At 37.0% G+C, this 17,527-nt stretch overlaps 1 protein-coding gene across 1 annotated transcript; it reads right to left on the bottom strand.

Moving 5' to 3' along the window:
• Positions 1 to 2,495: 2,495 nt before the first annotated feature.
• On the bottom strand, positions 2,496 to 3,520 carry LOC133252103 (olfactory receptor 2G2-like). The gene has a single exon (XM_061424826.1). It carries the CDS (start codon positions 3,447 to 3,449, stop codon positions 2,496 to 2,498), a length of 954 nt encoding a protein of 317 aa, XP_061280810.1. The 5' UTR covers positions 3,450 to 3,520.
• Between the last annotated feature and the right edge of the window lie 14,007 nt (positions 3,521 to 17,527).

Below are 17,527 nucleotides of genomic sequence, written 5' to 3'. Positions count from 1 at the left end.
TTTCCAGTGGTCATATATGGATGTGAGAGTTGGACTGTGAAGAAAGCTAAGCGCTGAAGAATTTATGCTTTTGAACTGTGGTGTTGGAAAAAACTCTTGAGAGTCCCTTGGACTGCAAGGAGATCTAACCAGTCCATTCTAAAGGACATCAGTCCTGGTTGTTCTTTGGAAGGACTGATGCTAAAACTGAAACTCCAATATTTGGCCACCTCATGTGAAGAGTTGACTCACTGGAAAAGACTCTAATGATGGGTGAGATTGAGGACAGGAGGAGAAGGGAACCACAGAGGATGAGATGGCTGGATGGCATCACTGACTCGATGGACATGAGTTTGAGTGAACTCTAGGAGTTAGTGATGGACAGGGAGGCTTGGCATGCTGCAATTCATGGGATCTCAAAGAGTCTGACATGACTGAGTGACTGAACTGAATTGAAAGAGGTCTATCTGAAAAAAGGATATGATGTTCATAAATACTATCTCTCCCAATACAGAAGCACCTAAATACATAAAGCAAAGAAATATTAATGGATATAAAAGGAGAAGTTGAGAGTTTGCAGTAATAGTGTTTGTGTGTGCTTAAGGAGAAGGTAATGGCGCCCCACTCCAGTACTCTTGACTGGAAAAACCCACAGGCAGAGGAGCTTGATAGGCTGCTGTCCATATGGTCACAAAGAGTCAGACATGATTGAGCGACTTCACTTTCACTTTTCACTTTCATGCATTGGAGAAGAAACTGGCAACCAACTCCAGTGTTCTTGCTTGGAGAATCCCAGGGACAGGGGAGCCTGGTGGGCTGCCATCTACGTGGTCGCACAGAGTCGGACACAACTGAAGTGACTTAGCAGCAGCAGCAGCAGTCACTCAGTAATGTCTGACTCTTTGTGACCCCATGGACTATAGCCCACCAGGCTTCTTTGCCCATGGGGATTTTCCAGGCAAGAATACTGCCATTCCCTTCTCCAGGGGATCTTCCCAACCCAGGTCTCCCACATTGTAGATGAATTCTTATTCTTTAGCGACCAGGGAAGCAATAATAATAGGGGACATTAATACCGTACCTACATCAATCAATTAATCATCCAAAGGGAAGATCAATAAGAAAATATTGACTTTAAGTGATATATTAACCACATTGTCTTAATAAATATATACAAAATAGTTTACCTTAAAACTGTATAGTAGATTACATGTTAGGCCACAAAACAAGTCTCAATAAATTTAAGATTAAAATTACATCAAACATCTTTTCTGACCACAACACTATGAAACTAGAAATAATTTTGAAAATAAAACTGGAAAAAAACATGAACATGTGAACAGTAAACAACATTCTACTAAACAATTAATGGATCAGCAAAGAAACTAAAGAGGAAATTTTAAAAATACCTTAAGGCAATAAAAATGGAGACACAGTTTTCAAAAATCTATGGAATGTAGAGTATTTTTGCCAGCTACAGGCTGTACAACCTAATGTTTGCTACAATGCAGTGAAATAGAGATTTTAATACTATGTGTTTGTACAAAATTTTTCAGAATCAAGGTGCAAAAGTCTTAATTTTCAGAAAAGGAATGTTATAAGCAAAGATCTTCAGAATGAAGTTATAGGTAACAAATCAGTGTTGTAGCATAAATAATAAAAGGAGTTTTATTAAGCTTTCATCTGGAAAGTGAATTTCCGAATTATAAAAATATGTTTATATATATAGACCTAAATGTAAAAGAAAAAAAGAGTATATTATTGTATATTTTTTAAAGTGAAATAATCAACATAACATTAAGAAGTGCATGGTTATACTAACAACAATAGTGTTTTTCTTTATATGGCTTTGCAAGCTATAGAATAGTCCGTTGCTATGCTTTTTCTTAGGAATCAGAGTCCAATGTTAGTTCAAAGTGGTTCAATTGGTTCAACTACAAAATAATAAAATCAAGTTTCTGATTCTGCTTTATTCTCCACCTTTAATTTGTGGCTTTTGTCTTCATTCTGTTTATGCAACTCTCTCTATGTCTACCACATGTTAAGGGGATAGAGTATAGGGTGAAGTAAAATAATTTGCTTTACAACAGCTTGCCCATGGTTCATCCATCTTACATACATCCTTGCAAAAACTAAGCCATAAATCCATCTAGAGAAACATAAAGGGTAAGAGACTAAATATATTATTCAAAAATTGTTAAATGGCTAATTTAAAATATTTCTTGAATATTTTCATATTTTTCTTCATCTTATAAAATATTTAATTAAAATAAACCTCAAATGCTGCATATATAATATATTTTGGAGAAAAGACATGAACAAAAGGATTTATGTTACCACTGTGTAATTGTAAGGTTGGGACTAGACACATACATTCCATAGTATATTACAGAATGTTTTATAAGAAATTAATCAAAAGGAAATGGGGAAAAAAAGTTTTAAAACATTATGTGATTTTTTTTAACCACAAAAATTAGGTATTTATCATAGTAGTGCTTTAAACCATTTTTTGACAATCATGTAAACTTTATTACCAAAATCTTCCCTAGAACTTTTCTTAGTGCTTCCTTGACCTCTTTGTTCCTCAGAGTATAAATAAGAGGATTAAGCATGGGGGTCACCACCGTGTAGAAGAGAGAGACAAACTTTCCCTGATCTTTGTATGTACTTTTGGCTGACTGCAGATACATGAACATGATGGTTCCATAGAACATGATGACAACTGTCACATGGGAGGAACAGATCCCAAAAACTTTCTTTCTTCCAGTAGCTGATTTGATCTTCAAAACTGCCTTGGTAATGTAACCATAGGAGACTAGTATGAAGGAGATAGGCACAACAAGGAAGAGGATACTAGCCACAAAGAGCTCAGCCTCATTGAAAGTGGTATCCACACAAGCCAACTTGATAAGTACAGGGACTTCGCAGATAAAATGATCCACTTGGTGATGCCCACATAAAGGTAGCTGCAGGGTGAGAGTGGACTGTACCAGGGTGGTGGCCAACCCACTAAGCCATGCTAAAGATGTCAGGGCCATGCAGAGATGAGGATGCATTAGGAGAGCATAGTGGAGGGGACGGCAGATGGCCATATAGCGATCATAGGACATTACAGCCAGAAGGACACACTCAGTAGATCCTAGAGCAAGAGAGACGTAGAGCTGAACCACGCAGCCACCATAGGTAATGGTTTTCATGGGATCCTGCAAGTTTACCAGGAGCTGAGGAATAACACTGCTAGTAAAGCAGAGGTCCAGGAAAGAGAGATGAGAAAGGAAAAAATACATTGGTGTATTAAGTTTGGGTTCCAGATGAGATATCAGAATGATGGTGGTGTTCCCTAAAATGGTTAGTAAATATAAGATCAAGATGACCACAAAGAGAGCCGTCTGTAACTGAGGGTAATCAGAAAACCCTAACAGGATAAAACCTGTTATGTTTCCCTCATTGGTGCTCTTCACCATCCCCATATGCAAAGTATGTTCCAGAAAGTTGAGTCATAGCTGAGAAAGATTATATATTACATAAAGTCAGTTAAATGACAATGTCATCTCTCCCCAAAGTTATATGCTAAATGCTTAGACCTCATAACTTGTATCTATTTTCCTATTATGTGCATTCTAAATAAATACAGTGTGCATTCTCTCAATGGCATAGGTGTCTTCTGATGCTCTGCAAGATAGAAAAGAACAGATTTTTTTTAAATGATCAAACTATAGTAATTAAAACAGTATTGTATTGGCATAAAGGTAAATGTATAGATCGATGGAGCAGGATAGAGAACCTAGAGATAAACGCTTGCATATAAACAAGTCATCTTCAACAAAGAGACCAAGAATACACAATGTAGAAAGGGCAGTCTCTTCAATAAACAGTTTGGGGAAAACTGAATATCCACATGCAAAAGAATAAAATTGAACCTCTAGCTTACACCATACACATAAATCAACTTAGATTAAAGATTTGAATGTAAAATCTGAAACTGAAACTCCTAGAAGAAACATAGAGGAAAATCTTCATGGTATTGGTCTTGGCGATGATTTTAAAGATATAAGACCAAACCATGGGCAACAAAAGCAAAAATCTATGGAAGGGGAGAAAATATACACAATTATACATAACATCCAAGATATGTAAGAGATTCAAATGCCTACAACAACAACAAAAGAGATGACCTAATTAAAAAGTGAACAAAGAACTTGAACAGACATTTCTCAAAACAAGACATACAAATGTCCAGTAGGCATATGAAAAAGTGTTCAACACCACTAATCATCTGGGTAATGCAAATAAACCCACAATGAGATATAACCTCATACCTGTAAGGATGGCTGTTATTTAAAAAAAAAAAAAAGATGACAGCAAATGTTGGAAAGATTATGGAGAAATTAAAATCCTTGTACAGATTAATGGGAATGAAAAACAGAATCAATGTTCCTCAAAATATTATAATTATCATACAGTCCAACATTCCCACTTATGGGTATACACCCAAAAGAATTGAAATTGAGATCTTTAAGTGATAATTTCATTCCTGTATTTATTGCAGCATTATTCACAACAGCCAACCTAAGTGTCCATCTAATGATGGTCAAATAAAAAGATATGCTATTCAACTTTAACTAATGGAGTGTTGTTAGCATATTGATAAAATATTATGAATAAATAAAGAAGATACAGTATATTCCGTGCATGCGTGCTAAGTCCTTTCAGTTGTGTCCGACTCTGTGCGACCCTATGGACTGTAGCCTGCCAGGCTTCTCTGTCCTTGGGAATTCTCCAGGCAAGAATGCTGGAGGGGTTGCCACGCCCTCCTCCAGGGGAGCTTCCTAACCCAGAGATCAAACATGTGTTTCTTATACCTCCTGCACTGGCAGACAGGTTCTTTACCACTAGTGCCACCTGGGAAACCCCTTATGGTATTTTAGTCAACTTTAATTAATGGAGTATTATTAGAATATTGATGAAATATTATTTAGCCTTAAAAAGGAAACAAGTCTTACAATGTGCAACAACATGGATGTACTTTGAGGATGGTATACTATGTAAAATAAGTCAGACACAAATGGACAAACACACCTCTTATATGTAATATGTAAAACAGTCAGCCTTATAGAAACATAAAATGGTGATGGCCAGAGGATGGGAGGAGGAGGAAACAAGGAAGTGCTCAATGGTTAAAAAATTGCAGCTATACAATATAAGTTCTAGAGAGCTGCTGTCCAACATATTGCTTATAATTAACAATATTATATTATGTACTTAACATTTGGTACCACGGTAAATCATGTTGTGTGTTCCTACCACACATTCATACAAAAAGCAAAAGAACACAAGGAAACTTTTGGAGAAGACATATAAATGTATTACCTAGATTGTGGTGACTGTATCATGGGTCCACACATATGTCCGGACACAAGGACTTATATATGTTAAATAAATTGTGAATTTATTTATATATTATTTCTACCTCAATAAAGCTGTAAAAAAGAAGCACTGTCATCTGTTTTAGAAAATTAATTTTATTATCATTTCCATCCAACCAAATGTACCCCTTTATATTGATGTCTTTCTAGTCACATGAAGGGAAAACTCAGCTAATTTCAACTAGAGAAAAAAACAGGTTTATTTAAGCAACTTTCAATAAAGTGAGAATAAGACCATTTTTCATCACCCCCAAAAGAGTAGAAATTAGTTGTAACATTATGTAATTTTTAAATATACCAGATGAGACTGGTAGTAATTAAAAATCAACTACTCAAAGGTATATGTTCAGTCAAAGGTGCATACATATTTAGAATTTAAGGCAACATTTGAATCTATTTCTTATGATCAACCAGTTAATTCTATACTCTTACCTATCTTTCTTTTTCTTTCCCTTAGTGTTTGTTTGAAAAATTGCTCATTCTCTTTTTTTCAGAGACCCAGGATCCTCCAGGCTCCAAAAAGTCTTTAGGAAATAAAATGCTAGCCATATGATTTTTTATTTCTTTTTCCTGTAATCATTTGCATATTTGTTATCAACTCAAAGTGTGAGTGCAAAATGTAATTCATATTTTTAAAGCAAGTTATTAAGGGTAAATAAAACATTCTTTATTATCCTTATGATAGTAAGCATACTTTACTACCATACACTCCAAAAAAATCTTTATTCTTAACTATCTGGGAACCTTGATAATGGATAAATATATTTTTGCATTTGACTAAGTTGTATATGTGTCTACTCACAACAGATTGTGAGATTCATGAGGCCAGGAGTCATATAAGATATGACTTCTCTGTCTCTAACCCTTAGAGTGGTCAGCACAAAGTAGCCTTTCAAAAATTATTCAGCAGTTCACTCATATTATATCCACCATATTATACCTCTTTCTTTTTCCCTAGGGAAACTAACATATCTCTAGTCAACTAGTAGATAGTAGATATCACTACCAAATGAATGATCAGAACTTACCAACCTTCCCTCAAATTAGAGATGTCTCAAACATATATGGCTTTGCTATCTATTTGAACATCGCTTAATCAAAAGCATGAGGCTGAGAACATGGACTTGTAATGTCATAACTAGGGGTCAAATCCACACATGGCCCTCTTCTTGATTTTTATGAACTCTATCCCAGTCTTGTAACTACAAAATTGAAATACTCTGACACATCCTCATTATTTCATCTTTTTCTCATCCTTTCTCAGTAGGAAATACCATAAACTTTATGTTTATTACTAAAGCAAATGATCCCTTTTCAAATATTTTTAGTAGATATTATGCAGTATTGGAGAAGGCAATGGCACCCCACTCCAGTACTCTTGCCTGGAAAATCCCATGGATGGAGGAGCCTGGTAGGCTGCTGTCCATGGGGTCGCTAAGAGTCAGACACGACTGAGCGACTTCACTTTCACTTTTCACTTTCATGCATTGGAGAAGGAAATGGCAACCCACTCCAGTGTTCTTGCCTGGAGAATCCCAGGGATGGGGGAGCCTGGTGGGCTGCCATCTATGGGGTCGCACAGAGTCAGACATGACTGAAGTGACTTAGCAGCAGCAGCAGCAGCATGCAGTATTAATTATTATTAGTTCTCTATCACTTCAGATCATTGCCCTGCAAAATGTCTACCTTCCACTTCACTGGCAATATTCCAATTCATTGACTTTTTATTTGCATAGTAAATAATTACTACTTCAGTTTACATTTTCTTTCATCTGAACCTTTAAAAACCTCACAATAAACATGAATGAATGGACTTACAGGAAACAGCAGCAGTGTCCAAACACCTTCCAAACGTACATTGCTAAGTTCATAGGAAGCAATTAATTTCAATTATAGATATCATTAACTTGGACTTATTAAGTAACAGTATTTTTCTGAGCAAGTAAAATATCTTTATTGCTCATTAAGAACCCATTATGCATTACTAAGCATGAAAGTTTTAAAACAAGTTGTGAAAAACATTTTTAAGATGTAAATATTGACAATGAATGCAGTATTTCCACTTCTGTCTTTAAAACTAATAGCTTAAACACAAATGGCAGAAAATAGAAAGTGAATACTATTCTAAGCAGGAACAGTTCTAAAAACTATGGAATGCTTATAAGCCTATATTATATATTCCATATATTATGTGCCTGATATGTTAAAATTTAACAAAATCACATGAACAGAGAGTGAAACTCTGTTCACTAAGCACCATTCTATATAGGTCTCATCTTGGACAAAGTATAAAATATAGAGGGCCATGAAACCATATATTGTACTGAAAGTATAGCCCATATAAGGGATGGCTCCATAGCTGGAAAGTTTAGCTAGTTTAATAATTGAGTGACAGGGTCAAATATCAAGTTGAGCTGGGCATGTTCCAGAGTAGAGATTTCATTAAGGGAAGAAATGATTGAAAACTACCTATCTTGAGTGAACATTCAAGATGCCCCCTGTACTTTCCCATCAAATGATTGAAGGACAGAACACAAATTCTAAATTACCAACATTTAATTCTCCCTCTCATATTCTAAAAATACCACTAAAATAGCACCGGGGGCTGGGATGGAAAGATGGAAAATACAAGACAAAATGATTCTGCTGTATTTGGGAAAAAACAAGTCTAGATCACTGTATACATCCAAAGATAATAGATATGTAAAAAGTATAAAACACTGAACCTAGTGTTTGAAAGAGAAAGCTGTTCAGTCGAGTTGGACTCTTTGCAACCCCATGGACTCTGCTGCTGCTGCTGTAAGTCGCTTCAGTTGTGTCCAACTCTGTGTGACCCCATAGATGGCAGCCCACCAGGCTCCTCTGTCCCTGGGATTCTCCAGACAAGAACACTGGAGTGGGTTGCTATTTCCTTCTCCAATGCATGCATACATGCTAAGTCACTTCAGTCATGTCCAACTCTGTGTAACCCTATGGACAGCAGCCCACCAGGCTCCTCTGTCCATGGGATTCTCTAGGCAAAAATACTGGAGAGGGTTGCCATTTCCTTCTCCACCATCAATTCTACAGTCCATGAAATTCTCCAGGCCAGAATACTGGATTGAGTAGCCGTTCCCTTCTCCAGGAGATCTTCCCAACTCAGGGATAGAACCCAGGTCTCCCACATTGCAGGCTGATTCTTTACCAATTGAGCCACCAGGTAAGCCCAAGAATACTGGAGTGGGTAGCCTATCCCTTCACCAGCAGATCTTCCAGACCCAGGAATAGACTGGGATCTCCTGCATTGCGGGTGCCTTCTTTACCAGCTGAGCTACCAGGGAAGCCTAAGATTTATGTTTTTCAAAATAAAATGCAACAACAACCACAAAAATCAAAGACAAAGAAAAACAATGAAGTAAAGATCTCTAAGAAACAAAAGTTAGATGAAGAACGTATATACTTGAAGAAGAATTTCTCCAAGAAACAAGGTAAATGTTTAGGAAGTAAAATGTACTCCTTCTCACTCTCTAAGAATATAAGACAACCTGTAGCTACAAAAACAAATGATTTGAATCAACAGTAGTTTTTAAAAGAGGGACTGGCTGAATCATGTGAAAAACATCAGGAAAATGTATAATGGTTACTGCCTAAATTACATTTCACAAAGAAATTTTCATACAAAACAGCAAATTGAGGCTAGATTGTAAACAATTTTTACGCTTTATTATAAAACTGCCAATCATCTGTTGTGCAAAATACCATCATTAAAACTTTTAATTAAAGTGGAAATATACTTGTAAACAAAGACACATTTCTGATTCCCAGGTGGCACAGTGGTAAAGAATCTGCCTGCCAATGTAGGAGACATAGAAGACATAGGTTCAGTCCCTGGCTCGGGAAGGTCCCCTGGAGTAGAAAATGGCAACCCACTCCAGTATTTTTACCTGAAAAATTCCATGGACAAAGGAGCCTAGCAGGCTACAGTACATGGGGTCACAAGGAATAGGACATGACTGAGCATGCAAGCAGTATCATGTGAAGAACCATGCTGTGTAATTGAGACTAAATAAATCATGCTAAAAGACTCTGATGATGGAAGGGATTGGGGGCAGGAGGAGAAAGGGACGACAGAGGATGAGATGGCTGGATGGCATCACCGACTCGATGCACATGAGTTTGGGTGAACTCCGGGAGTTGGTGATGGACAGGGAGGCCTGGTGTGCTGCGATTCATGGGGTCACAAAGAGTCGGACATGACTGAGTGACTGAACTGAACTGAACTGAATAATCATTCCTTCCATCAATACCTAAGGAGTATCTCTCAAGTTTCAGCCAGACGTCCTCTCCAGCTTCCCCTGCAAATGTTGACTGTCTAATCTGCAATTATGTTTCTGTGCAACCCACTCATCCTTGGGCTCCCCACATGCTCTGTTGTGGACCTTAAATCATTGTATGAAACTAACTTTTGGCTTTGATAGCTGCCTCCTAACATGGGCACTCTTGGTCTCTTTGTTTTGAACCAATCCACTGTGAAAAGGAACATCCCATGGGACAGTTCTCTAAACCCTTGAAGATAATGCCCTCTTGTATTCCAACAGATGCTACCACCTTTAAGACTACTGATTATCTGTGCTACCCTCAGAGAATGACATAATCAATGTTGTCTTGAATTGTCACCCAGTCAATGTTGTCACCTGTAGCCCAACCCATCTGCCTTACACAACCATCTGCAGGGTATTTTCATTCTCAGGAAATGAGATATTCATAATGCACTGGAGGTGTACCTCCAGGATAACTAAAGTATAGAAAACTTCTGGATGTTTTCATATCACAGGGAGTCTATTCTGACTGTAACATAAGCATGGAGAGAGCTCCTCCTCTTGCTTGTGCTGGACATACACGTAGCACCTCACATGTACCTGGAGCTCCTCCACAAGAATCTGCTGTCTGCTGAGACTTCATCTCTAGTGTATATCCCCAATTTGTTTCTCTTGACTGAGTCATTAGAAATACCACCTGTACTAACAAATGTTTTAAACTCTCATATTGTTCTTCTCTAACACTGAAAGTTTTTTTCTCTTTGAAAGTAGTATGGCATCCATTATTTCACTCTGTGATTATAGGGTATGAATTCAAATTCTGTCATACATTTTAGCCCATGAACTATTATTCTCCTTAAAATACTTTCCAATATATAAAAGTTGCTATGAATCATTCAATCTTCTACTCAATTTTGGTAAACTCTTTTTACATTTCTAAAATCCAACAACAAAAAAACAAAAATTAAATTTTATATGTAAATATACTAAACAAAATGTTCTCATCCACAAAAGATAGGAATAACTCTAGTTTACACATCACAAATATTGTCCACTAACTAAAATCCTTTTTAAAAATTGGGTTCAAATGTCCTTTCAACAGAAAGAAGAGATATGGGATGTATCCTGAGAGAGGGCAGTATTCTGATATAAAAAACAAGCATTTTAATTGTCTATGGGGTCAATCCAGAGGAAATTAGGAGACTGAGATTGCTGTTAAATAAAGGGGCAGCAGGGTGGTAAGTGAAGAAGTGAGGCACATATTAATCTTTCAGAAATGAATTTCTGGAAATGTATTTGTACTTACAAGTAGTATCAGTTGGTTAAGCAGATAGTGTGTATACTGACTTAATTCCCTTTTAAGTCAATGAGACTGTCTATATTTTGACAAGATGCTTCACAAATGTGTATCAGATGCAAAAATATTTGGGTCAAAAGGTCATTTTTTTCATTTTGAAGAATATAGAAAGATCAGGAATGATCAATTTTTAACTCATTTCTTGCTGCCTTTGAGCAGAGGTGATATTGAGCATCAAAAAAAAGGGGCGGGGGGAGGAAGGACGGAAAGGAGCCAGGAAGGAAGGAAGAATTCCAGTCAATTTTATAAGGAAAAATGTTTTAAAATAGTCAAATACAACATGAAATTACTATTAGAAATCCAGAGACTTCTCAATTCTGAAAAGAAAGTGAAAGTGTTAGTTGCTGAATCTTGTCTGACTCTTTGCATCTCATGGACTGTAGCCCACCAGGCCCTCCTCTGCCATGGAATTCTCCAGGCAAGAATACTGGAGTGGGTTACAATTCCCTGCTGTAGGGGATCTTGCCAACCCAGGGAGTGAATCCAGGTCTCCTGCATTGCAGGCAGATTCTTTACCATCTGAGCCACATGAATTTCTTTGATTTCATAGCTTGCTTTACATGCACTAAAACATACAACCAGACTATGATGACCACAGCAGGTACCATCTGTCAACATACCTGTTTCAGGCTGAGAACATGCATTCTAGCTTCAGGAGTTCCTTCTTTGTTCACAGTATTTCCAGGTGACCTGTGTCTTGAGAGGAAATATAAAGGTATTCCTGATTAACGTCCCAGAGCCACAGGAACTGTTCAAGACAGTGCAAGCTAGGAACCAAATGTGAGGTTTTGAGAAAAGGAAACATTCAGGCTGTTGTAAAGTCCTGTCACTGACTACCAACTAAACTAATATCGGTATGCCCACAAAGATTAATACCTAATCTTTCTTCCTTACCTGGAAGAGTATGCAAGAATACTGAAACTATCTTTGAGAATTTACTACACGAATGAATTTTGACCCTCAGTTATGAGTAAGAAATATCACAATGGCCAGAAAGCTACTTCTCTGGAACTGAATCTCTCTGCAGCAGCTCAGAAAGATGTTGTGCCTGCTCGTGCAGTCTGTGGTACAATATGGAAATGCCAGCTGCAAATAATGAAAAAATAAATAGTTTCTAAACTAAATGCTGGAGTTTGCATAGAAACATGCCAGAAGAAAATGAGTGATCCCCGGTGATGCCAATTCTGAAAAGAATGAACTTGAAAGGGTAAAACCCCAGTGACATTTCCTCCTTTAGGAGTTGGTTTATACTAGGGGAAAAAAAAGACTGTTAAAATGGCCTTAGAAAGTTCCCAAAGGATAAGAAAATTACCATATTCCCTCTTTGGAAAATATGTTGCTCATTAAAATGTCCATAACAGAAGATCCCAGGATATTATCATGAAAAAAATGTCCTGTGATCATCATTTGTTAATATCACCTAAGGGTTTGTGTGGTAAGATACCAGGAACTTCCCTGATGGCTCAGAGGTAAAGAATGTGCCTGCAAAGTGGGAGACCCAGGTTCAGTCCCTGGGTTGGGAAGATCCCTTGGAGAAGGAAATGGCTACCCACTCCAGTATTCTTGCCTGGAGAATTCCATGGACAGAGGAGCCTGGCGGGCTATATTCCATGGGGTCACAAAGAGTAGTTCACAACTGAGCAACTAACACGAACACCAGGAACTTACCTTGACACTTTCCAGAACATGTGCCAATTAAATTTATCCTTAATAGCTGTGGAAAGAGAAGTGAAAAGCAAAGGAGAAAAGGAAAGATATACCCATTTGAATGCAGAGTTCCAAAAAATAGCAAGGAGAGATAAGAAAGCCTTCCTCAGTGATCAATGGAAAGAAAGAGAGGAAAACAATAGAATGTGAAAGACTAGAGATCTCTTCAAGAAAATTAGACATACCAAGGGAACAGTTCATAAAAGATGGGCTCAATAAAGGACAGAAATGGTATGGACCTAACAGAAACAGAAGATATTAAGAAGAGGTGGCAAGAATAAACAGAAGAACTGTACAAAAAAGATCTTCAGGACCCAGATAATCACAATGGTGTGATCACTGACACTCACCTAGAGCCAGACATCCTGGAATGTGAAATCAAGTGGGCCTTAGAAAGCATCAATATGAACAAAGCTAGTGGAGGTGATGGAATTCCAGTTGAGCTACTTCAAATCCTCAAAGATGTTGCTGTGTAAGTGCTACAGTCAATTTGCGAGCAAATCTGGAAAACTCAGCAGGGGCCACAGGACTGGAAAAGGTCAGTTTTCATTCCAATCCCAAAGAAAGGCAATGCCAAAGAATGTTCAAACTACTGCACAATTACACTCATCTCACACACTAGTAAAGTAATGCTCAAAATTCTCCAAGCCAGGCTTCAGCAATACGTGAACCATGAACTTCCAGATGTTAAACCTGGATTTGGAAAAGGCAGAGGAACCAGAGATCAAATTGCCAACATTCACTGCATCATCGAGAAGCAAGAGAGTTCAGAAAAACATCTATTTCTGCTTTATTGACTATGTTAAAGCCTTAGACTGTGTGGATCACAATAAACTGTGGAAAATTCTGAAAGAGATGGCAATACCAGACCACCTGACCTGCCTTTTGAGAAACCTGTATACAGGTTAGGAAACAACAGTTAGAACTGGACATGGAACAACAGACTGGTTCCAAATAAGAAAAGGAGTATGTCAAGGCTGTATACTGTCACCCTGCTTATTTAACTTATATGCAGAGTACATCATGAGAAACGCTGGGTTGGATGAAGAACAAGCTGGAATCAAGACTGCAGGAGAAATAACAATAACCTCAGATATGCAGATAAGACCACCTTATGGCAGAAAGTGAAGAAGAACTAAAGAGCCTTTTGAAAGTGAAAGAGGAGAGTCAAAAATTTGGCTTAAAGCTCAACATTCAGAAAACTAAGATCATGGCATCTGGTCCCATCATTTCATGGCAAATAGATGGGGAAACAGTGGAAACAGTGTCAGACTTTATTTTTCTGGGCTCCAAAATCACTGCAGATGGTGATTGAAGCCATGAAATTAAAAGACGCTTACTCCTTGGAAGGAAAGTTATGACCAACCTAGACAGCATATTAAAAAGCAGAGACATTACTTTGTTAACAAGGTCCATCTAGTCAAGGCTATGGTTTTTCCAGTGGTCATGTATGGATGTGAGAGTTGGACTATAAAGAAAGCTGAGCACCGAAGAATTGATGCTTTTGAACTGTGGTGTTGGAGAAGACTCTTGGGAGTCCCTTGGACTGCAAGGAGATCCAACCAGTCTATCCTAAAGGAGATCAGTCCTGTGTGTTCATTGGAAGGACTGATGTTGGAAGCTGAAACTCCAAATCTTTGGCCACCTGATGCAAACAGTTGACTCATTTGAAAAGACCCTGATGCTGGGAAAGATTGAGGGCAGGAGGAAAAGGGGACAACAGAGGATGAGATGATTGGATGGCATCACTGACTCAATGGACATGGGTTTGGGTGGACTCTGGGAGTTGGTGATGGACAGGGAGACCTGGCGTGCTGTGGTTCATGGGGTCGCAAAGAGTCGGACATGACTGAGCGACTGAACTGAACTGAATCCTTTTATAATGCTTGCTTGGACAATAGAAAAATACTAATTTGGCCATTACAGAGAATTCAGAAAAATTACAGCAACTCAGAAAAATAACCTCAAGAATAAATCTAAGTAATTGGCCCACAGTATTGAGGTAGCTATAGAATGAGTTACAATTGAACAGCAAATGTCAAGCATTATTACACCGCTCTGTTCTCACTAGTGTAAAATGCCATTTTACATTTTTGAGCAGATAAGTTAATAATTCTATTCTTATTTCTCTTCTCTATTCATATAATACTTTAGTTGTTCTGCAGAAGAAAAATTAATTGCTGCTTTGTTTTTATTCAAAACCAAAGAGTCCCCATTTTTCCTTGATTGTCTAAGTCTGATCATGCTTACCAACAATCTCCAAATTCTACATCCTGCCTATTAAGCTGTTTTGTGCTGATGTCAGACTATCAATAATCAATGTTGTGACTGGACACAATTGCAGTTCTTATATACTTGCAAAACACCCTTCAGCAATAACCTTCAGGAAACTTTGAAATATAAAGCTTTATTATTTACAAGATTTAATAATTACCCAGCACACATGGGGCCACATGGGGTTGGGGAGAAGAGTAGTGGGCTTGGGGTTCTGACTTTATTGAAATCATGAGTAGGAACCTAGGATTTCTTAAGTTCATTCTTTGTAGGTGAACTTAAAACACAAGAGCAGAAATTTAAAGTGCCCTAACCAGAGAAAGACAAATATATGATATTGCTTACATGTGAAATCTGAAAAAAAAGGATACACATGAATTTATTTATAAAAGAGAAATATTCAAATATATACATACATGTGTGTATGTGTGTGTATATATATATATATATATATATATATATAAAGAGAGAGAGAGAGAATTAATATGCTTCAAAGAAAGGAAGAAAGCCAAAAGAGAAAAAAGTCCTCATCAGCCCAAAAGGTCAGTTGTTGAAGTGATATATGATCTCTAAAACAAAAGAGCCTTATTGGGTGGAGGTGGCCTGTCTCTTTATCAAGTAAGGTGGCCAACAATTTGTCAGATAGCCATCTGTTATGGATTCACCACTGAAATGGGTCTCTCAGCAATCAAACCCTAAGTCAGGCATTTATGTTACAAAAAAAAAAAATAAAAGAAAGAAACCTGTCAGAGCTTATGCTGCATAAGCTTGTTTTCCTTTTCATTTTTCTATTATTAAGCTCCAGTTTACTTGGATTTCAGAGATGCTTGCACCCTCCTCAATATAGGAGAAAACATTTTATTTTCAGTTATATCTTGCTATATCTGTGCATATATCATGTAAGTCTTCTAATCATTTTAAAGAAAAATGTCCTCTCTGTCACCAAAAACATTCCACTTGAAGACTATTTGGCTATTATAAGCTGTCAGACCCTTTAAAATTTACCCATAAATTCTTTCCTTTCTTACACACATATTAAATTAATTGTGATTTAGCAAATAACAGTATAAACTCATTCTTCCTTCTTCAAGGTGAGGTGCTGCTGCCTAGGTAATGTTGCTTTGCAACCGTATCAGCTTAATATAAAAAATCCAAATAAAATAAAAACACACAGCCATTAATATTATATTGAGATAAATTTGATTTTACAATCAATTTGATGAAAGTGAGGTTTTTCTCCATCTAACATTGACTTCTTTTGTTTGACAAGAGATACCATCACACAGTGAAAATCTATCAATCATCTGAGTTGGACGATTAGCATATAAACCCTTTACAAGTGTGGATGCTGTTCTGTTCACATCTGTGTTCTCAATGCCTGAATAATTGTTAATAAACAAATGTACCTCATAAAGGAGATAAGACAAATATAAGTTTCATGAGGAGTTAAAAATTGCATGTACCTAGTAACATATATAATGGAAAACATGATTAGTTCATTAAATAAATATCTTCTGCTTAGTAAGGAGGCCATCTTAGAAGCGCACTTGTGGTAGAAAATTAAAATGGGAAGAAGTGGATAGACTAGAGAGATAACTAAAAGGTAAAATCCACAAGACTGTATATAAGTTACAAACAGCAAATAAAATAGGAGACAGAGTTGGGATGATGTATGTTCCATTTTGTGATATTGAGAATAGTAAAAAATAACCAAAAAACCAGAGAGCTTTTGACTTAGCTTTGATGTACTAATTCTGAGGTTGTTTTAATAACCCAGGTGTAGAAGTGAAATACATAATTGAACATGAAAATATAGACAGTAAATACCTATATTGAAGCACAAATCTGGGAGTCACCTTTGTACAGATTTTACTTTAAACTTTGATCCGGTCATAGCATCATTGCCATTCTTAAACATCTACTAGGGAGAGAAACACTAAAAAGTCAGAAAATTGTCAAACAGGAGGAAAGCACAGCAATAATGAGCTTGGTGTATAATGGGATCACAACCTGAGGGGTTCAGGAATCCATGGTGAGCTGAAAGAATAATAGTGTGGTTGTTTAGGATTTGTTCTTTCTGACATGAGTAATTGGTCAAAATATTTCAATCCATGCAAGAGAAAAAGTATAATACTCATGTAGTTATGACTAATAAATTAAATTTGTGAATAAACTTTATAAGCAATAAAATACCTAGAATAATCTAACTTTAATTTAAGCTGCTCAATATCATTCATTCCAGCTTATATTTATAGCTGATGTAAAGATTATGCAAATTGTTCAGGTCACCCAGCTGTTCTGTCATGAAACGGGCATTCAAACTCAAGTTTGTCCAACTTAGAATTTCAAGCTCTGTTTAAAATTTTCCTATGGAAACTTACTTATAGGGTTATGAACATAACTGAATTATTTGTTGTCATCATCCATTAAATTACTGTCCTAATAATGCTCTTTTGAATATACTTTGACAATCATGCCTCACTAAA

Source organism: Bos javanicus, chromosome 7, assembly GCF_032452875.1.
Source record: "Bos javanicus breed banteng chromosome 7, ARS-OSU_banteng_1.0, whole genome shotgun sequence".
Taxonomy (NCBI): Eukaryota; Metazoa; Chordata; class Mammalia; order Artiodactyla; family Bovidae; genus Bos; species Bos javanicus.
This window is presented reverse-complemented; position numbering and strand designations above follow the sequence as displayed.

Coding starts and splice junctions, on each gene's coding strand:
- LOC133252103 (XM_061424826.1), bottom strand. CDS start 3,449: ATGGGGATGGTGAAGAGCACCAATGAGGGAAACATAACAGGTTTTATC.